Here is a 26,211-nt window from a genome sequence, read left to right as displayed (position 1 = left end):
GCTAAAACAGTTAGCTGACCATAATTCATTATTAAATCAATAATGTGAAATTATTTCAAAGGACACGTGAGTCACAAAGAGGCTGTTCTGCAGTGTGGATGTGAAAGGTTAAAGGTCATGCTGGATGTTAGCTGAGATGAGCTTTAATGGTCACGTTTAAACAGAACTGGACCGTCCCCTCAAACTTCAACAAGGAAGTACGGAGAAGACGATGATGACTTGCAGTATGAAGAAGAATGAACAGTGAGACTAACAGCTGTGACTGTGTAAATGTTGGTAAATGAACAGGAGCAACCAGGATGGATTGTGGGGGTTTCTCTGTGTGTACAGCAGATAGTGAACGGTTTGAACGCTCGACAGCTAAACGGTTTAATCGGCTTTGCGTAACTCACCACCTCTGCGTGTAAACTCTGACATGTTTGGTATATAAGGACTCGATCTGGTTCTGCCATTTCCAGGTCTCTGCCAGAACCAAACCACAGAAGAAGTGTGGCGCCTTTCCTTCATTAACAGATACTGTTCCTTTACTTTGCACTTACTGAAATATTTCAGACGTTTTGTAATCTCTCTGAAATTTAAAGTAGAAGTTCAGACACCCTGTTGCAACACTGACTGACTTCATGATACTTGAGGTCGTGCTGCAGCAGAGACGAGTGGGTCAGTGGGGTGCCGTCCAACCGGGCAACATCCCAAAGACTACGTCGGCAGACACGGATGTTACAGGAGCCGCCTGCCTCAGAGCCTGCAGTGAAAAATCACAAGCTGCTTTTCCGCAGAAGCGATCAGCCTCCGAGAAATCAAATCACTGCGAGGTACGTGGACGTAACTGAATAATAACCCGTCTCTCTCAGCTCTGTGCTTTCAGGCCAAAAATAAACTCACGATCATTCGCCAGTGTTCTTCTCAGAGGAAATCACCTATCGCAACCTTCAAGCTGCTTAAAAATCAAGACATCAAGTAGGCCAAGAGAACCATAGTCTCCGATATCCACAGCCTACTTCCTGCATTTTCCCTTCAATAATTCATAAGGAGGCATTTCTACAGCCTACCAACATGCAGGGTTCCCATATATGAGTGACTCACATGTACCAATCCTTTGTTAAGCAGCTATTCTGTGGCTAATACCTTCTTAATGAGGCTGCTGTTTTGCTTATTAGCTAAGCCATGACATTTATTACTGAATGCTATTAACCTTATTCTGTTACAACCATGTGTGACAGCCAATGATCAGGTTGATCTCCGTACCTTCAGACGCACCTGTGCTGACAAAGACACATCCCTTCATCTTCATGTTGAATTATTAAGGAAACTAGACGTGTGTCACCCAGAATGCTTTGCCTGCCACTTCGACTGAAGACTCGGGGAAACAATCCAGTCGTTCTGATGGCATCAGATCTCTAACGACTTTATTCTGACGTGCCAAAAAGCTACTAGATATTTCTGAACCCCACCCTGGGCTGTGAGGCAAATCTGCAGCCAGAAGGAAACAGCCTGACAGCTGTTTGAACCCAGCCCAAAGCACAGAGCGGGGCTAGTTTACAAACCACACACTGACATCACATGAGCGGCAGACAATCCGCAGTCCTGTTTAAGACTCGTATGGGACACAACCCCCCCACCCCCCTGGATGTGGATCTCAAGGAGCAACAAGTGGAAAGAGAAGGAAGGTTAAAGTCAACTTTAGGAAGAGCTATGAAGAAAAACGTTGGACTTACCCGACTTGCGCTTGGAGCCATAGTCCCTGAGAGAGAAGCAACACAAGAGGGACATGGTTAGTGATCGGGCAGCTCGGGCCACAGCACGGCACACGGTCACCACATGTGTATCTGCAGAAGCTGGCGGCTGCACTCATGCACGGACGCACGCATGCAATCTGCTTTAGCGCGCTAACGAACGCGTGTGTTCGAGGGCGAGAGAGCGCGAGACAGAGCGAAGGATGGAGAGAGAGGGAGGGACGACTTTGGCCAGCTGCCTGCACTCCCCGCAACAGACACAAATCAGTCATGTGACTCTAAAGCGGCACCACCATCCTCCTCATCCTCCTCCTCGTCCTCCCTGTCAGAGAAGGAGGAGACCTCTCCCCACTTTTCAAAGCAGGAGGATCAGTTGAAGATGCCTTGCTTAAAGGACTCTAATGGGATTATGCGACAAGCCTAAGCTATAAATCGGCAGTGACAGATTTGTATGCGAGGTTCGCCGAGCAGAGCTCGTCTGCTTCTGTCCTTAATCAATAGCGACTTTTGGACTGAGGCAGCGTGGTGATTGGGTGAAAACAGACAGATGAAGGCAGAATGAGCTATTTATAGAAACACAGACCTGATAAAAACCTGTCCATCCACGCTTCCCATCATCCCTCCTTTCCTTCCTTCCTTCCTCCCAGGCTTCTTTTTCTCTTTTGCTAGAATTCCAACTTTTGCTGAGGACAAATAAAACCCTCATCTACTCTCAAATTCAGCCACGTCATCCCTGCTACAGTACAGCTGGAAATCAAAGACAGGCAGTAGAACTACTGCATGGTGCTGCAGCAAAGAGCCGAATCCCACTAAAACCTGCGCTGAAGTATCAGCTGACAGAAAACCACAAAGGTGACTGCGCCTGGTCTCAGCCACGTTCAGGGTTATTAAAGTAAAAAGCATTTTAAGAGCTAAATAAATGAAAAGTAGGACTGAACAAAGACAAACTTATGAACTGCATTCATTCTTTCATAAACAACTTAGCAGTGCAGCAGACAGTAACTAATGCTTTGAGTGTTTTTGGAGCGTTGGTAAGTAAGTAGGTAAAATTTATTTATTAAGTGCTTTTCACAGACAGTCACAAAGTGCTTTGCTTTGAGTTTCCTTGAAACTCTTCAAGGAATTTTAAGAAGTTTCTTCAATTTGTGTTGCAGGTTTAATCATGCAGCCCAGCGCTCCCCAACCTTTTTTGCTCCACCGACAGTTTAATGTCAGACAATATTTTCACAGACCAGCCTTTAAGGTGTCACAGATAAATACAACAAAAAAAATGAAACGACCGAAACAGAAACTGTGCTATTTTGTAACTATAATATAAACATGAAATCACTGTGTAACTATGTAACTTTATTAGCAGCGTCCTCCTGAAATGCACCAACAACATTGAGAGTAACATCCTCCTCTTTGGCTCTCTGATCGCTATGGTAAACATTTCTTTCAAAATAAGACACACAACTACAACACGGGAAAAGACCCAGGGAAACAGAGTTAACGATAAAAACCCTGAAAACCATAAACTTCAAGACCTGAGCATCAACTCTGGCGGCCCGGAACCAAACGACTCACGGCCCGGTTCCGGTCCGTGAGTCGTTTGGTTCCGGTCCGTGGTTCGGGGGTTGGGGACGGCTGATTTAGGCACCTCGTGTGAGGCTCTTTAGTAAGCAGCTAATGTCCAGCAGATTTCTTCTGTCCATAAAAACTCTTCGGCACCTACAAACCAAGTCTCACCAAGTTTTGACCAACTTGGCTCAAGAGCTGGTGTTAACCCCACTGGTGCCAAACCAGTGACTCAAAGCAGCGTTTTCGCTCATCAGGTGAGACGACGTTTGCTTATGTTACAACACGTTGTGTTCACAGACACACAGCTCAACTGGACCTTGGTTACAGCTCAGGAAGTCTTGAAGTCACAACCGTCACTGCACTGGACCATCTTCCAGTACTAACCAGTATACGGCGCTCAGCTGGTGCAGATTTTGGCCCCAGTATGTTGTGCATAAGTGCATGTATGCACATGTGTGGTCTTTACATGTATGCACACACAAATGAACGACTCTCAGGTTCAGCTGCAGCTCTGAGATGTCCTTTACTTGGACAGGTGGCGTGGGCGGTCCCTGTGACACTTCATTAATGAGGGGCTTCATCTGGTCATGTAGCACGGCTGATTACACTGACGAGGGCAGAAGCAGCCCGGGGCAGGGTGGCCGGTGTGGCCGGCGGTGGAGGCGATGCCCTGTCACTGCACGAGGTTAATGAGCACCTTCTCTCGGCTGCACTCGGGTCCCGGCTGGACACATCAGGCACAAACGCCTGGTTGAAGAAGCGGCTCCTGATTCTTCGTGTCACTGCGCTCTCTTCTCTCCATCCCTTCCTCCAGTCCCCTGTGATCTGATGAGCTGTATCTGCCTCTTTGTGACCGCCCGCAGCACATGAATAAAGCCTTTATCTCCACCAAGATCGCTGCGTGCTAGCAACCAGAATATGCTTCATTGTCACCAAAGTGGGACACAGAGTAAGCAAGGACTTGACCCCTCATCTCATCCCATCCATCTCGGGCTACACGGGACACACGACCTCTAAAACACGGGGAGCGGATATCGTTTCTGCCAGTGGCCAACCAGTTAGAGTGTCTGGATGGGTCTAAGTGGAAAGTATGCCTCGGAATGACCGAGCCTCAGTGCGGGCAGGATATCTGCCAAGATGTTTGCCCTTTTCACTCAGCATTTTCCGTCGCGGCTTTGAAAGATGCCGATATCCTCTGTTGGGGTGCGAGGGAATGTTTTACATTTCCAGGGAATGTTAACTGCCGTGTTCACATTTCCATATGCCCGGTGCTCGTCTTTTAGCCACCTAATCTGCAGCGGTTTAAAATAACCTTTATTTTTATTACCAAGTCTTACATCATTCTCACACATGCACTGCAGCCCTGCAGCCCTGCAGCCATGCACTTCTCTGGACGTTACTCAACAGAGGTGCATGTGAGAACGTAAATGTCTGATGCAGGGTTGGACGTTAAATGTTTTTAACCCGTTTGGACTCAGGGTGAGGTTAACAGGTCTCCCTTTGTACTGAAAAGGCCAAATTCACACGGGAACTGTGTGGCAAAATCCAAACGACCCAGTATGTAAAAGGATCACCTTTCCATCAGCCACAAGCTTCATACACATGCTGGATGCCTGCTGGGTTAATTGAACAAGCTAACGGTAAACGATCTCCACCGAGTGGCAGCACAATAGGTGCAAGTGTGAGACCTGGAAATGGCTGGTTGTAACTTATCGAGGAGGTGAGGACAGGGCCAGCGAATGAGGGTTTTTCCTCGAGGAAAACAGCAGCAGAATGAAAAGTACTTTGCTTTAGCGAGCTCCCTGGGAGCCTGTTAAGCTATTCACGCTGTGCACGGTTTGAAAGGCAAATACAACCTTGAAACGCTCTAAACAACAAGTTCCAATCAGGAGAGAAGCTGGGACGTGAGCGAGTCCTGGTCCAGCTGTAGACGTTTGCACAGGCCTCTTAAACCATCAGATCCTAACAGAGTAACTGCTGACAGCATGTCTGTTCACAGCCGTCAAAATAAAGGTGAGCTTGTATCGTGTGTGAGCTTTCAGACCTGCATGAAACAGCTCAACAGGCACATTACTCCAAATACAAACTGATTAGCACTACTGACACAGAGCAGTTAATTACAGCAGCAGAACATAAACTACTGTGAAGAGGGAGAGAGTGTCTGCAGCAGAATCAGAGAAAGAGTCTTTTTGGCTGAACAGCTAACATTTAACACTAAACCAGGACGTGCCAGCGGGAGCGCTGCTGGCTAGTTTTGCTTTATTTATCGAGGTATGGATCTGGAGGCATCTGTAAAGCGTTAGGCCACAAACGAGGGGAAGAGCACCAAGAGAAGCTGGGAGAACAGAAACACAGGCTCCAGAGTTTAGCCAGTGACCAGAGTCCCGGGGCTGAAATCAAACACTCCCTGGAGCAGCCAGCTCTCTACTCACATCTACTGGAGGTGAGAAGAGGAGGAAGCAGGAGGTGAGAGGTCATGTGTAGAAGCAGTGCTGGGAGAAAATGCTCATCTGGTCCCTGTGACAGAGTTCACAGAGGTTGTTGATGAGCTTTTGTTTTCCTGTATTTCAGAGATTCTGTAACAAACTATCTGTGATGACAGATCATTGAGCGCACAGATGTTCACGGCGATCAGTCATGCATCATTAAAAATGGATGTTGTTTTGATAGCAGCGGTGTTTTCGTGACACTCAAAATAAATGACGGCGTTCTGTGTGAAAGGTAAGCAGAGAGAGAACAAAAACATCAGCACACTGCCCAGAAGTCACAGGACAGCGCGAGCACTTCAGGGAACTTCTTATCATTTCCAGAGCTTTGAGCGCTCAGCATCCACCGTCGAAACAAAACAGATGTGTAAAAAACACCGCGAGCCGTGTGGCACGCGGTCAGCTGACTGAGAGGTTCAGTCCAGGGTGAAAGATTTGCTGAATATTCGATTTCTTCCCCTCGAATTCTCAACAACAAGCTGGTTTCAGGGCGTTAAAGAAAACCATCACGACTAAAGGAGCTACACAAATACTACATCTTTAGCACCGTGACCTCGCGTTATGAAAGGAATTACACGTACAAGCAGCTCCAGCGCAGTGAGGTCAGAGGTCACAGGTGCCTGGTATCTGCTTGTAAGTCTTGTCCTAAAGCTGCTGTTTGATTTTCAGCGGCTTCAGTTTACAAAAGAAACTTTTTAGTGGATGAAAAACGATGGATTTCCTAATTAGAGTGTATGAGTGGGGCTGGCAGATAGAGGGCTAATCGATGTGTTTACCACTATTAGCATAATGGATGCAACTTAATGATTCTCATTGGCCTCCTGCTAGGCTGCCCTGCACCACCAGTAAATAAACACTTCCCCAGATTATCGCCTTAGCCTCTCGCTGCTTCCCTCCCCGCCGAGGTCATCTCTAAGCCTCGTCAAATCCAGACCTCAGCTCCAACCTCCCGCCCGTGAGCCCGCCTACTCTAAGCCCCCCGAGGACCCCCTCATTACTCTCGGGGCCACAACAAGACTGAGGCTCACTCTGGGCATTAGCTGTCCAGATGGGTTTGGAGGAATCAATTAACCGCTTTGTACGCGGGAGCGCCGTCACCCTTGGCGAGCACAGAAGAGATGCACGTACAGCTGGCATGGAGCAGGCAGCTGAAGGCTCAAGCATTCAGTTTGGTTTCTCCTGATCCTCTCCACCGCACGCGTCTCAGTGACTTATCGGGAAAATAGCAAAATCATTTACTCAAAAGTGTTTCCTTTATTATCCGTCGATGAATTTTCCATCATTTTTTCCAAGTTGACACCATCTCATGTTTGATTTTGTCCTGTAACTTTACCATCTAATAATAGATGGTAAAAGCAGCAGACAGGTGAGGACTGCACATGGAAGAAAAACGAACGAGTGAATGAAATATGAGACTCAAGGTCAGTGTTTCAGCCTGAGGTTCACATGTTGGATCTTAAAAATCCCTCAACACGCTCTGCAGAGCGATTCAGCGCTCAAAGCCTCAGCAGCAAGCTCAGAAATCATGACCTGGATTGTGCAGGTTAGGGTCAGAGGTCGTCACAGGAACATCGAGCTGCTCGGACACGGCCTCGTCGCCTTCACCTTTAACATTTCTGTGTCCATCTCCTGAGATGGCCCACACCTGTGAGGCTAAGGACACGCCCACTTTATCATCGACTTATGTTTAATATTTTCTGTGCACCATCATTTCTGCTCAGGCTGCTTTCATTATTTATTTTATGATTCTGATGATTCACGATTCATAAACAACGTCTGAAGTTCACCAGCAGCACATTTTTACTTTTTACTCACTTTCCCATATTTCAGTGACCACTGTGGGTTTGTGTGTCCACCCCAGGTCTTCACAGAATTCAGTTATTGAATGAAGGTTAAATGGAAACCTGTACTAGCAGCTCTTTGTGATTTAGGCTTAAATGCAGAATCATTTTAATCTGGAGATGAGCTCAGCCTGTGATTCTGGACGCTGAACGGAGCGTTCCTCTGAGGGAACAGAGACCGACCTTTTAACCCCGCTGACCTCAATAAAAGAAGAACGTCATTAACATGGCGTGAACCAGCATGTTGGATGTGAGGCCGCATCCTGTCGGTGATAGAGCCGATCTCCTGGGTTACACCAACACGTCATCGCCCACAACTACAGGCAGTGCAGAATTATTAGGCAAATGAGTATTTTGTCCACATCATCCTCTTCATGCATGTTGTCTTACTCCAAGCTGTATAGGCTCGAAAGCCTACTACCAATTAAGCATATTAGGTGATGTGCATCTCTGTAATGAGAAGGGGTGTGGTCTAATGACATCAACACCCTATATCAGGTGTGCATAATTATTAGGCAACGTCCTTTCCTTTGGCAAAATGGGTCAAAAGAAGGACTTGACAGGCTCAGAAAAGTCAAAAATAGTGAGATATCTTGCAGAGGGATGCAGCAGTCTCAAAATTGCAAAGCTTCTGAAGCGTGATCATCGAACAATCAAGCGTTTCATTCAAAATAGTCAACAGGGTCGCAAGAAGCGTGTGGAAAAACCAAGGTGCAAAATAACTGCCCATGAACTGAGAAAAGTCAAGCGTGCAGCTGCCAAGATGCCACTTGCCACCAGTTTGGCCATATTTCAGAGCTGCAACATCACTGGAGTGCCCAAAAGCACAAGGTGTGCAATACTCAGAGACATGGCCAAGGTAAGAAAGGCTGAAAGACGACCACCACTGAACAAGACACACAAGCTGAAACGTCAAGACTGGGCCAAGAAATATCTCAAGACTGGTTTTTCTAAGGTTTTATGGACTGATGAAATGAGAGTGAGTCTTGATGGGCCAGATGGATGGGCCCGTGGCTGGATTGGTAAAGGGCAGAGAGCTCCAGTCCGACTCAGACGCCAGCAAGGTGGAGGTGGAGTACTGGTTTGGGCTGGTATCATCAAAGATGAGCTTGTGGGGCCTTTTCGGGTTGAGGATGGAGTCAAGCTCAACTCCCAGTCCTACTGCCAGTTTCTGGAAGACACCTTCTTCAAGCAGTGGTACAGGAAGAAGTCTGCATCCTTCAAGAAAAACATGATTTTCATGCAGGACAATGCTCCATCACACGCGTCCAAGTACTCCACAGCGTGGCTGGCAAGAAAGGGTATAAAAGAAGAAAAACTAATGACATGGCCTCCTTGTTCACCTGATCTGAACCCCATTGAGAACCTGTGGTCCATCATCAAATGTGAGATTTACAAGGAGGGAAAACAGTACACCTCTCTGAACAGTGTCTGGGAGGCTGTGGTTGCTGCTGCACGCAATGTTGATGGTGAACAGATCAAAACACTGACAGAATCCATGGATGGCAGGCTTTTGAGTGTCCTTGCAAAGAAAGGTGGCTATATTGGTCGCTGATTTGTTTTTGTCTTGTTTTTGAATGTCAGAAATGTATATTTGTGAATGTGGAGATGTTATATTGGTTTCACTGGTAAAAATAAATCATTGAAATGGGTATATATTTGTTTTTTGTTAAGTTGCCTAATAATTCTGCACAGTAATAGTCACCTGCACACACAGATATCCCCCTAAAATAGCTAAAACTAAAAACAAACTAAAAACTACTTCCAAAAACATTCAGCTTTGATATTAATGAGTTTTTTGGGTTCATTGAGAACATGGTTGTTGTTCAATAATAAAATTATTCCTCAAAAATACAACTTGCCTAATAATTCTGCACTCCCTGTATTCCCAAAGAGCCCCATCACCAGGGGTAACGCTGCTGCTTAAGCAGCCCCCTGTTGGGAGCCCGAAAACTGACCAATCACACGAGTTCATGCCTTATCCAGCAATAATCTGATAATCTTGCAGCATCTCTTCCCCACCAGACACAAGCCAAGGTCAAAGCCTATTGGTATTCACAGAGAGGGCTGCGAGAGGCACGATGATCGATGACAGCATCACCACGGCCTATAGGAGGGCGGCGGGCGATGCCTTCACCGTGGCTCAAATACAGCATGCGCATAATAACAGAGTGATTTGTCAACGTTATGGTGCGCAGAGGACGGATTCTCCATTTAAGCTGATAGTTATACGCTTACCAACCGTGAGCCCCGACAGATAAAACAAATCGCTGCCCACGGCCATGCAAATTGAGTCGATAAAAATGCAAGCTCTGCAGGGAAAAATGCCAAGTAAGAGAAGAGGAAATAAAATATGTCTCAGAAAAAAGGGGAAAACAGACGGAGAGCAGGGCAGGAAGCTTTGGCCGGCCGAGAAATTCCACACGGTGGAAATATATCTCACACAGAGAGAGGCTCGGCTACGAGGCCAGACGCTCGATACGTTTATACATGAAGCCCGGGGAGGCGTGGGCTCCACCGGGTGGGTTTGTGATGCAGAGTACGCCACCGTGTGGCCAGTTTTTAGGGAGTAGTGAACGACTCTGAGATTACTGTCCTAAAGACCGCTCACACATTTAAACACTTAGACTCCTGAATGCTCGCGTTAGCTCAGCTGAAGGTGTTTGAACTCACAGCGAGGCCTCTGGAGAGATCACCAAGCCAAGAACTCTGAGGTGGACACCCCCACTGTGTCAGGTACAAACACTATTGTTCTTATATCAGCAGAATGAGCTGTTAATGCTTGCAGATGTCTGTGAAGGTTCTCAGTCATCCAGGTCATCGTAGTCTAAGGAGCTCGGAAAGAAAAGCGTCTGGACTTCTTTAAGTTTCTTGAAGACGTTTCATCCGAGAAGCTTCTTCAGCTCTAACAGTGTCCCCCCAAGAGGGTCATGGGCCTCCTATTGATCCTCTACCTAGCCCCACCCTATCATGTGATTGGCCCAGGATGTGAGTGGGCGTTAAGGCGTCAGGAAAGGATCTCAAAACTGGATTATAGATGGCAGACAGTTGGTGCTTGCAGATGTGGCACAAAAGTGACGTCAGCCCTGCCGGCGCTCAAACCGCCACGATCTACAGCATCAGGGCTCCTCAAGTGGACTCTTCTGTTCTTCATGACTCTGAGCTGAGCTGTAGTGCAAAAACTTTCCTGTCAGATGAAGAAAAATCTGATTTTCTACCTCAGTAATCATCATTTAGCATCGTTAGCACACAGACTGGAAACCAGAGCAGAGGCGTCAGTCTGATGTTCGGAGGAGTTAAGCCGTTGCCTGTGTGTGAAAAACATGTGTAGTTGTAAAAATGATGTGTTGGAGACATAAAAGCTCCAAAGACAAAGCCTTTGCTTTGATATCAGGCTTTTGCATCACAGGAGAGAAACATTTTTGCGGTTTTCTTTCAGGGCATTTCGACGCATCAAAAAGCAAACAAAAAAGAAGAGCGGTGATCCAACTAAAGCTCCATTAAAACTTCATTTGTTATGAAGGCTGCCGGACTTCAAAAAGGAGCAGCTGATGATTGCAGGAGAGTGACATCAGCTCAGAGTGACCGCGCTGCAGTACGCTCCTCTGCAGACAGGGGTCGACGTTGCTTAGACGCTCACACGCGGAGAGCGTGACGGTGGGCTTCGCTCGGGGTCTCCGCTCTTTTTGGAGCTTTGATTGATGGCGCTGGTTCCTGCGCCGCCCTGCCAGGCATGCGGCTCCTTTTCTAATCAGATCACAGTCACAGGATTCCATCTTTCATAGCAGAAGCACACCGGCTACAGTTAAGGCAATGAGCTTTTATGAAGGACCAATAAAGAATAAGACGTCACGACCGGATCCATAACGTCCCTCCTTCCTCCTTTCTGACCTGCTCTCCTCCTCCCCCCGAGGGAGATCCCCCTTTCCTCTTTCCTTTCCTGCTCTCCTTCCTCATTTTCCAGGAAATGATAAAGTGCACACATTTCATCACCACGGTAGCTTCAGCTGCCGCGGCCCGCTCTATTCATCACACTCTCGTGCAATCAGGCCCTCCCAAAGCTATTACGGTAGGAAGCTCCCTCCCCAGGCTGACAGCGCCCAGCGAGTAAGTGTGCGAGTGCTCGTGAATCAGACGCTGCATCTGGGTGAACGAGTGCATCCGTGAAGGGTGACGGCGGGAAAGAAACCGAGCCGAGAGCAGACGAGAGGCGCGCTGACGTAGCTGCAAACGTGCAGGAATATTCAGCCGTGGAGAAGAAAACCCTCTCTGATGATGCTGCGTGTCTTTTTGCGTGAGGTGCACGAGGTCACCGTTTCTGACACGGATCAATAAATACGCACGCTCAGCTGACCGCTCCTCGCCACTCTGACACACTTTAACCCCCGTCGACCCTGATACTGAAGCAGCTTATCCATCACGGGTGAGTGAGCACGCCGCCTGCCTGCTGCTCACAGCAGACGGACTGATACAGACGGGACACTGGGAGGACGAGAGGACGGAGACGGATGCTTCCTGGATGGCAGAAAGACTGCAGGACGAGGACACAGCTCAGACTTTGGAGCCTCTGCTTAAACATAAACATGGTTTCGGATCCATCCATTAATCTGCTTTCTGCTACCCACCCAGGACACGGGAGCAGAGATGCCCACACCTCGCTCTCCCCAGTCACCTCCTCCAGGTCTGAGATTCATGTCCTGGATCTGTCCTCTGGTCTCCTTCCAGTAAACTGACAGCTCCGCCTCTCTGGTTACTGCAACAGGCCAGCGTGGCATCCATCTCTGCCGTCACTTGAGAACCAGACCTGAACATACTTCACCTCCATCACTCGGGACGCGATTCCTCTCCCAGAGTGGGCACTCCACCCTGCACCCAGCTGAGATTCATCGCCATCAGCCTTTAAGGCGTTCCTTCTCATCTGCGCCGCTTCAAACAGACCAGTGAACGACCTCGACGCAAGCTAACGAACCAACGCGATCCACAAGACCGCTGACACTCTGGACCCTCGGCCACGTCTAGAGATATCGTCCAAATCTTCTTCAAAGCCCCTCACAGGATGCTGTCACTCAATATCTGAGCAGTTTCAGTCATGATACTCCAAACCTGTCGGCCCATATGTGATCGAAACACCTGACAAACTCACTCAGATACACAGTGTCTACCAAACAGGTCCAGCAGCACAGAAGTCTAATAATCAGCTCCAAGCTCAGTCTGATCAAAAGCATTCTGATGATGAGCGAAACATCAGGTCCTTTCATCAGTGTTGGGGAACAGTTCGCCACAGCAGGGGCCCGTGCACCCGTCAGCTTCCCTTCCTCGTTCTTTTCTCTGCGGCTGGAAGCTGATGAGAAGCTGTCGTCATTCACTTTCTTACCAATTAGCACTCGGGTACCAAATTATGTCGACTCATCAAAACGCCGCCTCGTTACGCGGGGTGAGAGGAAAAGTGGGGAAGCAGATAAACACACGTGTGGGCGTTCAGAGTGTTCAGAGATTAGTGGCGCCTTCTGGCAGCGTGTCGAGCATTTTTAGAAGCACCAGGCAGCGAGGACGTCTGCACGCCAACCGTGTTTCACAGCTGCTTGGATAAAAGCAGCGAGCAGCATCTACAACCAAGAGAGAGCGCCGTTATACAGTTTCCTGTGACATCACAGAATTCACTGCGCTCACCTCCACAGTGAAGACATTTATAGCTACACTGACACATCTATATAACATGAAGTGTACTTATATTTGTATTTTATAGAAAATAAACTTTAACATCACGATTAGATCTCCAGTTTCATGGATGCTTCGCTTGTTTAGGTCAACATTTTCAGTAGTTATCCTATCACGTGCTAATTCTTGACAAAAGGCTAAAATAACTCTTGGCTGTAATGCTAACGCTCTCGTCAGCAGCCGGGGAAGCAGCAGTGCGAGTGGATGCTGCTCAGTGGAGTCTCTGGTGATTCGCTCTCGTCTGCGGGAGCCAGAATCCTCCGGTTAATCCACATCAATATTTTAGGCTTATTAACAAATAGTTCAAGACCTCTCATATTTGGATTAAATAGGTCATGAAAAATGAAGCATCAAAGCTGGCTGGTCCAGTGATTTGAAACATTTAACATTTTTTGGCTACAATTTCTGAAATATTATAAAACTGCTCAAAAATTCTGCTTTAAAGAAATTAATGTGTGAAAGTGACAGGAAGTAGACGAGCAGACTTGTTAGTTTTGTGGGAGTGATCAGAGGAAAGCCGAACTGAGCAATAACACAACAAACACAGATGATTCAGATTCCTCCGAGCAGCCATCGTTTACCTTCACCGCAGGTTTGCAGTGTCTGAAATCTGACCATCACCACAGGAGCCCCGTCAATAGTTACTGTGGGGTTTCCTGCACTCTCTGCTGTAATGAGCTGGTTTTGCAAACCGCTCAGGTACTGCTGGAATCCATTTCATAGCGAGAAGCAACAGCCCATCTTTAACTTAAGACATGAAGGTCCCAAAAAACTCAACGACTTTAAACGTTTCTTCAAGTTCAGCTGCAAAAAGCATCAAATCCTTCATTACATCGTCTCAGCTGCTGCTAGGAAACCACTACTGTACACACCTGAACCTTCGACGGACTCCTAAGAGCCCCAGTGTGAGAGTTTTAGTTTGAGGGTGTCCGAGTGTTGGTGGTTTATTCCTGCTGCTTGTTATTTAATACTCGATAGTCTGCAGAGGTGCTACCATATAAAAATGGATGAGGCCACCTTGCTCCACCAGGCAGCCTCGCCTTCGATCAGCTGAGGATGTTTGGGTCCTGCTGGACTACAGATTGGCAGAAAAGTTGCCAACAGGTGCCCGGAAGTCCCAATTTTAAATGTATGTGTTTAAATTAGTTTGAAAACCTTTAAAATGTGACTTTATGTCCCAGAGTCTGTGACTCCTGTTGAAGAGATCTGAAACAACCAGACGGTACTTTTGTGTCATGCAGTGAGTCACTGTATCCCTACACATTCGTATTTACAGGCAGGCTGGGGGCAGGTACAAAGAAATATCCACTAGTAAAGCGCTGCCCCCTGCTGGTGAGGTTTCCGTTTAATTCTGCAGATGGTTCCTTGGAAAACTGCTGGAAAAGCTCCGGGTGACGACAGAGTGAAGCAGGCAGTGAAAACAAAGAGTGTCCAAAGCTGATCTAAAAACCTGACTCGTGAAAGTGCACACACACACACACACGCACACACACACACGCGCACACACACACGCACACGCACACACACACACACACACACACACACACACACACACGCACACACACACGCACACGCACACGCACACACACACACACACAGCAGGGTGTGTTCACACGGCTGCTCGGCCGCCTTTCTTCTTCTTCCACAGCACTCTCTGTGGCACACAAACACACACTGTCCAATCATGGCTTGGAATCAATGGCCACTCTGGTTGCCGAACACCCCCTCCCCCATGGTTTATTTTCATTTAGCAGATGCATTATGGGTAGGGAATGAAAGGAGCCCATCCAATTTAGCCGAGACACAAGTCGAGTCGTCTGGATCACGACGTCTAACTAACCGAGCAGAGCTATTTGTTAAAGCAGACGGCGGGCGCTTCACCCTCCTGAGTATTTCCTCCTGTTATTAAGGCGGCGCGAGCGCCTGCAGGGACACCGAGCAGCCAGGAGAGGTTGGAGCTCCATTTGATCCAAATCTACCCGAAGTGCAGCGCTTCCTCACATCCTGCGAGCTCCGTCGTTCCACAGCCACGTTCAAGAAAATTTCATGCATAAACCTTAAATGAGCGTGTGTTTCCATTTAGATTCACTTATGATTTATAGCTGGTTTCAATCTGAACGTGATCAATGAATATAAATGAGACTTTGCTTTTTTCACTGGAAAATGAGTTCAAATGTGGTTTTCGTTGCCCTGACGCTGGGCACATTGATTGTTTTTAAATATTAATGTATTGATTTGGCTTTCTTCTTATGAAATACCCAAATTAAATGGTTCCTTGGTAAAAGGCAGGGAGATTAGAAAGAGAGCCCTCTGTAAGGATGAACAGCTGGTTGTTACAATTAAATTTCCCTTTTATTTCATCTTGTGGTGAAATAAAAGGGAAACTGTGCTGCGATGTTCTACTCTGATGGGAAATGCATTTCCTTTTAATTTACAGCTGTGAAAGCAGGAAAGAAAAGTGCTTTTCAGATTTTTGTCCTAGCTGCGCTTCCTGTAAACACAGAGCTGCCATAAAAATCACATTTTCATTTTAAAGTCCAACTGAATCTCCATGCAGAGCAACAAAGCAGGTGTTTCTTTCTTTTATCCTCAGCTCTAACAGCCATGTGGCTTTTTTAAAAGACATCACTGACCATGTTGGAGGAGGCTGGACTGCTATGCTATTAGCTAGCTCCAATAATAATAATAATAATAATAACAAATGCCTGCTAATTAGTGTTCTGTAACATCCAATTCAAATCCTTGAATTTCACTCACCAAAACTGAAGCACAGATTTCTGTAAAGGTCTGTCACTATAGTAACCTCGCAGCAGCCATATTATTGGTCACATGATGTCATTAAAATGCTCCAAAAGGCTCCAACAGCACAAACACGTGAACTGGTCCAGTTCAGGGACCCAGTTAGCTGAGGTGTAGCTTAGCAGAGAGCTAGCAGCTACACCTGTCACTCAGTGGGACTACAACAACTTTAAGCCTTAACAAAATACAGACAAGTTAGTCAAAATAATAAACATAATCATCTATATGGTTGCTATGAAGTGGGAAATCTATACATGGAGTCTATGAAGACTGACTCACTTTTAGAGCCGACCTCCAAGTGGCCACTGGAGGAACTGCAGCTGCTCACCCCTGCTGCTCGTCTGACTGTAGCTCTGCTCAGTGGCAGCTGTAGGTTTGAAATGCACGCTACGTAAGCAAAGGTTTGCAGCACTTAATCATGGCGTTCCTCAGGGGTCAACCTTTGTACCCCCGTTCATTCTGTGTGCACAGACTTCGCCTAGTGCACTTTGTTAGTCGGTGTTTCGTACATCCTTGAAAGTCCTTTAACAACTTTCATGCGCTGCTTCTTGTTTTGGCATCCGTTCAGTTGCCGAGGAGCTAAATTAAGTATTCAAAGTAATTCTGCATACCGCTGTGTGTAACAGATGGAGGATAACAGGCTGCGTGTGATGAGGTCAGTGCTTGCACACATTATTGATGCTCCACATGTATGACTTCATCTCCCACATACTCTGGCAACAAGATTAATGGGATTTCTTAATGCACTGGGCATACAGGAGAGAGGAGGAGGAGCAGAAGTCAAATGAGAAAAACGGGAGAGATGAGAACGCAGGTGTGACAGAGTGTGGACGGCGAGGGGACCAAAGCTGAGCGAAGAACGACCGTGTCGGCGCCGTTGTTTGTAACCTTGAGCCGTCTCGTCAATTAAGCACACTTGAATTTACGAGCGTGAGTTAGACACAAAGAGTTAGAGGAGGAGGAGGAAAATGAGCGAGGAGAGACGCTCCGTTACTGCAAACACAGGAAAGCAAGAGGTCAGTGAGCAAGGCGTGCAGAGAAGAGGAGCCAGGATGGAGCAGGAGCGGCACAGCTGTCTCAGTGCATACAGGAGCACATTACCAGTGAATACTGTGATACTGGCATTTGAGGTTTGGAGAGGAGAGCGTTCTCTAATTAACAACTACCCAAAGGGGCCATCTCCTGCTATGAAACCAGTCATTCTCCTCCTCCCACACTCACATCCATCAACCGCTCTCCCTACAACAGCCCTCCCTTCCTCTCCGCCTGGCCTGCTAGGAGGTTTTAACGAACTCTGTGAGAAAGCGCCGAACTGGGAATAGACTAGAAAGCGAGAACAGACAGAGAGGCAATGAGCTGAGCCAGTGAGTGCTGGGAGTACTGGAACATCTGAGCTGAACATTATCAATCAACACACGAGATTTACTCCGTCGTTTAGCATCATGTTTGCATGCAGCGCAATGGAATTAGTGCCAGCAATTTACAGTGTCTACATGCACGTGTGTGTGTGTGTGTGTGTGTGTGTGTGTGTACTGCATAGACTAATCCAGGCTGGAGGCAGAGCAAACAAGCTGCCTTTCCTGTGGCGGCATCTCGGCTGTAAACCTGTACAATCTAATCAACATGCTACGCTCAACTTCCTGTGTGGATTTGTAGTTTATTTGACCAAGAAACAGTAAAAACTTCCTGTTTCACACGAGTGTTTCTACAACAAATTACACGCTAATTAGCATGACCATCTAAATGATTTTAGCTTCCTTTGCCATGAAGTGTGTACAGTTAGCTACATGCTAATGCAGCGGATGGTTATCAAAATGTTGCTAATTAACCAGGAAAACGACATATTTTCACTTTGCCAACACTTTCAGCTGCTTTAATAACAACATTTAGCTTAGTGACAAACAATGGAATTGTCATAGAGTAAAGCTAGCAAACAGTAGCTGATGTTAGCTACGCTCAGCTAACAGTGACGCCACACATGACACCAGCTGGACTCTTCATCTTTGAGAGGAAGAGCGACACGTCAAGTTTGATAATGCTGACGTCATAGCCCTCCTTTAAAAGTGATGCCAATCTAAGCCACACCCACTCTCACCTGGAAAGGTGTGTAAAGCTGATTCAGCTACAGAAATTAGCCAGCGGATTAGCCTATACAGAACCTGTGTGTGCGGTGTTTGTCCACAGTGTGCTTCACTCACTCCACGGGGGGGTTGATGTCCTCAGCCTTCGTCTCGAAGAAGCGCAGCACCTCTTCGCTCTGAGAAATCTGAGGAGGGAGTCGCACCAGCGCCTGCAGAGAGAGAGTGACAGTGAGCGCCTCTCCGAAGACGCTCCACAGTTTCATCCTCAGACTCTACCTGAGCAGCTTGAAAATAAGTTTGAGTTTAAATCAAAACTGTTTATTATATTAAAGCACGACCTGTATAGAAAAGATTAATGAAGAATCATACAGGAGAGACTTCAAAGCAAACCCTGATTCATCCTTTCTCAGCTCTAAACGGGACAATAAATTACAAAACGCACATTATGTTGTATTCAGCAAGACTTGAAAATAGCGATCGAGCTAATAAACTCATCAGAATAATGAGTAGAGTTAGAATCATCGGCATTCAGAGTCAGCGCCCCCTGCTGGTCAGTAGAGACACTGCAGGCCTAAGGCACCAGCTCTCAGACATACAGCAGATTATTGGACTTCAATCTCTATAAAGTGAAAATATAGCAGAGTTATGTGCAGCTTGTATTTCTCCCACTGAGTGCTATAAATAAAAATAACACCAGCTTAAATTTAGATCTCTGTTTCTGGAGCGACTGTTTTATATTTAAGGTTTCAATATAAGCTGAATGATACAGACTACTGCATGTGTGTGCTTGGCTACACATCTGCAGAACACAAACACACAATCAATCACTGTTCATACACAGAAGCAGCCCGCAGTCAGAGACAGGATCACATGTCAGTCTAAATATCTATATTTAATGATGTGACTGGCTCCAGCTGCAGGAGTGACTCTCGTACAGCTCGGCGTGCTGGACCGTGAAATATACACAACATATGTACGGCGTAGGCTTTTTATTTAAATTGCCACAGTCTGAGCTGCCTTCATGTTTCATTCATCCGATCCTATATTATCCACAGCAGAGGCCACGTGCACCCGCAGCCGGCCGGGTTTCCACCCTGCAGGCTCCGGGGAGCCCATCCTTGGAGAATAATTTCTCTTCCTCTGTGTTTGCCTCATAAACAGGATGCAGGAAGTAAACAGTGCGGCGTGCTGGCTGAAAAACACCAGCTCGCTGTAGCAACTGTAAACACTGGAGCGCTTTAGGTTATTTGGATAATGAAAAGGCTTTTGTGTGAACCTTCGCCTGTGCTGAGCTGAGGACCAGCTTCACTTCACATGTGTGGAACTGCTTCTTAAACTAGTCCCAATTACTGAGCTAATGCTGTGGGTAACCCTGCCTGACACAGGCGAGGAATACTGCTGCATAATTATGCGTGAGACAAACATCAGAGCCTGAATCTCCCTTCTGCTCGTGCAGCTTTGAGCCAAGAGGAAGGAAGGAAGGAAGAGGGGGAGGGCACGATGGAGGATTAAAAAAACTAATAAGAGTGGGAACAGGAAGTGATAAGGAAAGTCACTCTGGAGCTGCAGGACTACAAACGCTCGTCGCTTTTATGTTGATTTTGTTGCTGGAAACAAAACCAGCAAACGAGGGGACGAGGTCGTTAGCAAGATGGACTTTAAAATAATGGAGGTCAGTTTAACCCATGGGGTCAAATCTGACCCCATGGTTTCCCTAGAAAACCAATGGGGTCGGCTCTGACCCCATGGGTTCTCCAGGGTTAAGGTGTGCAAGTTTTATGCACCCCCCCCCAGCACGGATCGTGACCCTCGACCCCTGACAGGCTCGGGGATGCCCCCCCACAGACAGACGAGAAGCTGAGGGACGTTTACCCTGCAGTAGTCATCGATGAAACGCAGCCGCTTCATGGCCACGTCTCGCACATGACTCCTCCGGAACAGGATTTTGCCTGGAAGGGGAGGAAAGGGGACAAAAAATAATAAGGATGGAGGTGACGGCCAACAGAGGAAAGGAGAAGAGTAAATACTGGAGACATGCACAGCATCCCTAAAAATACACATTTACGCTGATTCTGCAGAGCAGCCAAAGCTTCCTGTAATACTCAGACCTGTCAGGAGATGTCAGTAATGAATGACATCTCAGGCCCACACTCCGGGCTCCAGCTGTGTCACCCCCCCACCCCGGCAGGCCCGGGGTCGTGCACTCTGTTGTGTGAGGAACCCTGGAATTACTGTTTAAAGGGGAATCCTCCAGCACAGACTTTAGTCCCATTTTCCCCGTGAGTTACAAAAACAGTGCAACGTTGGACCTGGAGCAGCATTAATGTGATGTTACAGCAACAACAGCAACGAGGCTTCAGTCAACACTGTGACGCACACTCACACACACACACACACACACACACACACGCGGTAAAGAGAAGCAGACATTTTCAAATGCTAAATGCTGCATGAAGACATGCAGTGATACCAGAATATAAATGCAAAAATCATACAGTAACTTTCACTACAGTCGCACTTTTGTAAATGATCCTTTTCAGTTGATCCCAGAAAAATGACCCAGAGGCCACAACAACATGACTGTTTCACTGCAACCTGAAAAGTTTGACCTTAAACACCATCTAACTGCACTTATTCTCTCTACAGAATCTAAAGTCTCCAAGTTACCGTCTCTGGTCCTGTGCAGGTGTTTCACCTCTGACTTGAGCTGCCTCTGAGCCAACGAGGAGCTCAGCACACATTAAACAGCTGCTCACTGACCAATCGGCTCAGGGAAACAACGTGATCATTAGCAGAAGATCTCTGAGAGCTCAGTGTGGCGACAGGAGAATGGTTTGAAGTTAAGTGGACCTTATATGTTGAACGTATCCACAGTCCCCGCTGTGGGGCCGTGAGCATCCTCTTCAATATAAACAAATTTAAACCCACTCACCGTGTGGGCTCCCAAACACCCTTGTTTTTGCATTTATTTAATAATCAAATCTTTTTTGGCGCTTTTTGGCTTCCATACACAAAACAGTAGAAAAACTGCACGCTTGGTGATTTCTTTTTTTTTTTTTATTGCCGAGCTCTGAAACTAAAATGTTGTCCTGCAACTTCGGACTGAAAGAGTCCATTAAGAGTCCGAGCTGAGCGTGCATCCGCAGACAGTCGGTTATGTTTGCATGTGGCGCCACTGGCTTTCTAGCAAAGTGGGAGGTTTGTGTTTGGTGGGTTTCCAGATTGGTTTTGTTTGTGAGTGTGAGGATGAGGAGGGCTGTGGGGGGGGGGGGGGGGGGGGGGGGGGGGGGGAGAGCGGTTACCAGCGGTTACCAAAATAAACTGCTGTGAACACGCAGAAGCCTTTTACTGCCTGAGCACACACGGAGCTGGAGAATCTACATGGAGGACACACACAGGTGGACACACACAGGTGGACACACACAGGTGGACACACACAGGTGGACACACACATGCAGCATCGTGCCCAGCGCTGCAGGTCACCATCAACCTGAATGTGAGGAGAGACAAGTGTGTGTGCGTGTTGTCGATCTCACACACACAGAGACACGCGAGCACAGCATAATCAAGTAATCACATTCATGCACGATCATAATGTGACTCACACGCTCTCCACATCCAAAAATTAACATCACACAGACGCACAGGCACGAAAACACAGCTGAGATTTGAAAGTCACAGATAATGCCTCATCAGCAGTAAAACACACACACACACACACACACACACACACACACACACACACACACACACACACACACACAGACGCCCTGCGAGTGCCAGTCATACATTATTAATATGGGAGCCTGTTCAGATAACGAGAGCTCAGGAGCAGGCTATCACCTGGGAGAAATGGGATGATCCTCTTCTTCGGGTCTTTTTGCCCTCCCTCAATTGGGAACTTGTCGAGTATCTGCATCTGTGGAAACACGAGGAGAGGAAACGGCTTTAGTTTTATGTTCGGCTCAGCTTCACGTTTTAGGAATCATCTCGTAGTGATCGTCTCTCCTGGGCGCGAGATAAGAAAGATCGATATCAATCTCGTGTGTCATGTCGAGTATAAACCTGAAGCCGGGAGGCAATTAGCTTAGCATAAACACAGCTAGCCAAGCTCTTTAGCTCAAATATATTCCTGAGAGCAGCTTCAGAGATCATTTTCACCGACACTGAGAAAAAACAAAGATAAACGACCCTGCATGAAATCATTCCAGGATGGCATTCCTTAAAAGCAAAACGTCTTAGACGTCAGCTTGTGTGCATGTTACTTTTTTGGCTCTAGTTATAGAGACATAAACTGTTTCCTTATTTGTGAGCAACATTCAAAAATGTTTGACTGTCATTAATTATTTATATAGAAAAATGGGTTAGGCTCAGCCTCAGGCCTCTGCAGCAGTAAATCTTTAGCCGTGTGTTCATACAAGTATAAATGCACACGATCTGCTGTGCATGTGTGGATGTAAAGACAAAACACCATGCAGGAGGAACACTGGGGGATAAAGAGTAACGCAAAACTGAACTTAAAGATTTAGATCAGTTATCCAAGACAATGACACACGATCAGAAAGAAAGTGGAGAGGCAGCTGATTTATTGTCACAAATTTAATATTTATTAATCAAAGAAATCAATGAGGTGCTCACTCCTGTGTGCACACTCAGTCTCTCAAACACCATACAGTTGGGAAACGATGCAATACTGTCACAGCAGCCACAAAAAGGTAAACGCTATAAACCAACCCTGGACATGAATTCAATTCACTTTTATTTTAATAAATGTATTTATTTGTATTCCAACAGCAGTTGCTTCAAGGTGCTTTTTGTTGTAAGGTGAAGACCCTCCAATCATATAACAGCAACATACAAGCAAGCAGTTGGCAACAGTGGTGAGAAAAAACTCCTTTTTAAAAGGAAGATATGAAGGTGAATCACAGTCAATGGCGATTAAATCGTCAGATAAAGTGCAGATGTAGGTTAAGACCTGACGCTGCCAAGTTTCTGTTTTGTTTCTATGCTATGCTAACCTAAGCTAAGCTAACATAAACACCCACAGCACAGGGTGGAGCCTATCCCAGCTACCACATTGGTAACCAATCAGGTTTAAGAAAAGAAAAAAAAAGACAATGGTTTAACATGAGGACAAAGACCAGTAGCAGTTAGCTTAGCATCACCACAGTAGTGTCTGTTCAACACATTAAGCATCTCTTTGTATCAGCAATACGTTAGCTGCTGGAACATGTTAGCAGCAAACGTATTGCTGATACCAAACTTCCTCCTCTGAGTCTCCCAAACAAAAAGAATGAAGGTAACTCTTAAATATGAAGTAAGAGCCTCAGTCAAAACAGTAACTACCTTTTAATCTACTAAAAACGCTTCTTTACCATCACAAAACAGTTTTTCTGCTCAGGGGTGATTGTGCATCATATCGAGCGTCACACCTCAGTCCCAAAGCTGCACGCTGGTATCAATAAAAAAAACAAAACAAGTCCACTGAGCCGCGGGGTTCACGGGGGTCAAACCAGCATGAACGACATGAAGACGGTGAGAGAAGTGCTGACACCAGAGCAGGAGGCGCAGAGAGAGGGAGCGTGCAGAGCAAAGCATTAAGACAGAGAAAAAACAAAAACAGGAGAAAGTCAAGAGAAAGAGGAGAACGCAGCAGATTCCTGCTCTTTTCCACTCTTCAAATAGATCAATCAAGATTAGAGAGAAAGCAAAAACAGCAGAGGACAGATGCAGAGGGTGAGGAGGCTGCACAGCACTGCAGCAAACAGATCCTACAGAATCAGAGACGGGAAGGAGCATGTGTGCACGGAGCATGTGTGCACGTGTGTGTGCACGTGTGTGTGTGCACGTGTGTGTGTGCACGTGTGTGTGTGCACGTGTGTGTGTGCACGTGTGTGTAGGGGGCTGAAGTCCATAAAGAGGTATAACAGGCGATGGGAGCTGTTGGCCGTGTCTGTGTGTGATGGCTGAAAGCTGTAAGAGACCTCGGGGAACCGAGCGAGCAAACAGCCGGGTGGGTCTCTGGATGCAAGAAGATACCCAGAAAACACTCGCACTAATCCCCAACGCCCACTCCGGAAACATCCGTCGCCTGATCCCATTTCCCCCGTCCATCTGTCAGTCTGCCTCCACCTTTTCATTGAATTCCTGTCTTATTTTTTCCCACTCATCCACTGACCATGCCCAACTCTTACGGTTTGGATCCTGCTCACAAGATCTGTGTCCGTGACACACGGATGGATGATGGACGGCCCCCAAACATTTCACCGATGCTGAACTCGCAGGTTTGAAGTGTGACTGTGCCACCGTTTCCGCTTTCTTAATGAAGGCAAAGATGTAAGGTGCAGCACGTGCTCACCTGCGTGCAGGTGCGACACACTGAGAGGACAGATGTAACCGTAAGGCTCGTCATGTCAGCTTTCTTTCTCAGTTCAAACTAATTACCCTCCTTTTCAAACACTGCCGGTGCAGCCTGAACTGATCCACTCGGATCAAGGTCAGCTCATTACTCGAGATGCTCTCCGGCTGGTCGAAGCTTGTCCTGAAATACACGTTTTCCTGTCGCCGCTGACAGATTCCTGGCAGGAGAGAGCGTGCTCACGACCTGCCGGGAGTTACAGGATCACCGAGGGAGAGAGAATGGTGAGAACAGGTGGGACGGCGGGGATCAGGTGACACAACCACGGGCGCAACTGCTCTTTTACATGGATGCATGCACACAGGCTGCACGTGCACGGCCTGCGAGCGTGCACGTTTGCAGCACGATAGCAGACGATCAGGAGTCCAGGTGGTAAAATTCCACTCTGAGGATGCCAAAAGAGAAAGGAAAGAAAGAAACACATCCACGCCAAACCATCGCTCCACTTCTCAGACTCCACTGTCTCCTTGGTAACCAGCAGAGAGAGAGTGTGAAGAAGAGTTGTGAAGAGATGTGATTGGATGATGCGGTGCAGCTCTGGACCACTGGTGGAAATGTTGGGAGTCAGGTAAAAAAAAAAAAAGATTCTTCTTCGTCTCCCCTCAGAGAGAATCCAGGATGCGATGATGTAATGCTTACTGTCCGGCTCGCGCTGACGCTCGTCTTATTTCCACATTAACACATGAGCTAAAAGCATAAACGTGATCAGTGTAGTTACTGAGAAGGTGGTCTGTAGTCCTGAGACGGCCTCGGGACTACAATTCAGCAGCTCTGGATTTAGAGTCCAAAACAAAACCTTGAAAATGAAGCAGCGCAAAAATAGCAGCCGAGCTCCTTCAGCGACGACATGAGTGGGGTCAGTCCCACTTTATACAGAAAGCCTTTATCAGTGACTCTGCTTGTGTTTCCCATCGTGACTTTAACGTCAGGCGTTCTAAAATACATTTCATACATCTCTGTGAAAAGACAGACTCCTGCCTCCTAAACCCAATAATGCTGAACGGCTTTCCCAATGTCTGTGTGTGTGAGGGTGTAGCTACTTCTCATACCAAGACGAGCATGTAGGCCATGGAGGAAGACTCTGTACTGACACAGGTAACTGAAGGAAAACACTGGACAAAGCACATCGGCTGGAGCAGGGGTGGGGACCTCCAGGCCTCGAGGGCCGGTGTCCTGCAGGTTTAGATGTGTCCTTGATCCAACACAGCTGATTTAAACGGCTAAATGACCTCCTCAACATGTCTTTAAGTTCTCCAGAGGCCTGGCAATGAACTAATCATCTTTGAAAAATACAATATCGCCTTCCAGTTATGCCGACGACATACAGATCTATTTTGAACTTACTGACGACCTTGCTGTGTCCCTGCACTACTTTCAAGAATGCATGCGGGAGGTCAAAGAATGGTTCCTGAGTAATTCCCTCGTTTTAAACGATAAGAAGACTGAGACTGTGGTGTTCAACAGTAAAATCCCTCGTGCCCAACTCTGTGCTGCCCTGGGTTCCTTTGCTAGCTCTTCCTGTGACTATGTCAGTAACTTGGGTGTACTGCCGGATAGCTCGCTCAAACTCGATAA

General features: G+C 47.0%; 1 protein-coding gene across 4 annotated transcripts in view; it reads right to left on the bottom strand.

Moving 5' to 3' along the window:
* Positions 1 to 26,211, bottom strand: part of sh3pxd2aa (SH3 and PX domains 2Aa) — a 100,838-nt gene that overhangs the window by 46,422 nt on the left and 28,205 nt on the right. For all 4 annotated transcript variants that reach the window (XM_084930158.1, XM_084930157.1, XM_084930156.1 and 1 more), the window contains exons 3-6: positions 22,062 to 22,137; positions 20,091 to 20,167; positions 18,336 to 18,427; positions 1,716 to 1,741 (exon numbers count right to left, since the gene is read on the bottom strand). In XM_084930158.1, coding sequence (XP_084786284.1) covers positions 1,716 to 1,741; positions 18,336 to 18,427; positions 20,091 to 20,167; positions 22,062 to 22,137 — 271 coding nt within the window. The remainder of the gene's footprint in view (positions 1 to 1,715; positions 1,742 to 18,335; positions 18,428 to 20,090; positions 20,168 to 22,061; positions 22,138 to 26,211) is intronic.

Source organism: Perissodus microlepis, chromosome 6, assembly GCF_051167445.1.
Source record: "Perissodus microlepis isolate ML-2025 ecotype Zambia chromosome 6, ASM5116744v1, whole genome shotgun sequence".
In the NCBI taxonomy this organism is placed as follows: domain Eukaryota; kingdom Metazoa; phylum Chordata; class Actinopteri; order Cichliformes; family Cichlidae; genus Perissodus; species Perissodus microlepis.
The sequence above is the reverse complement of the archived record's forward strand: the minus strand, read 5'-3'. Positions and strand labels throughout refer to the sequence as shown.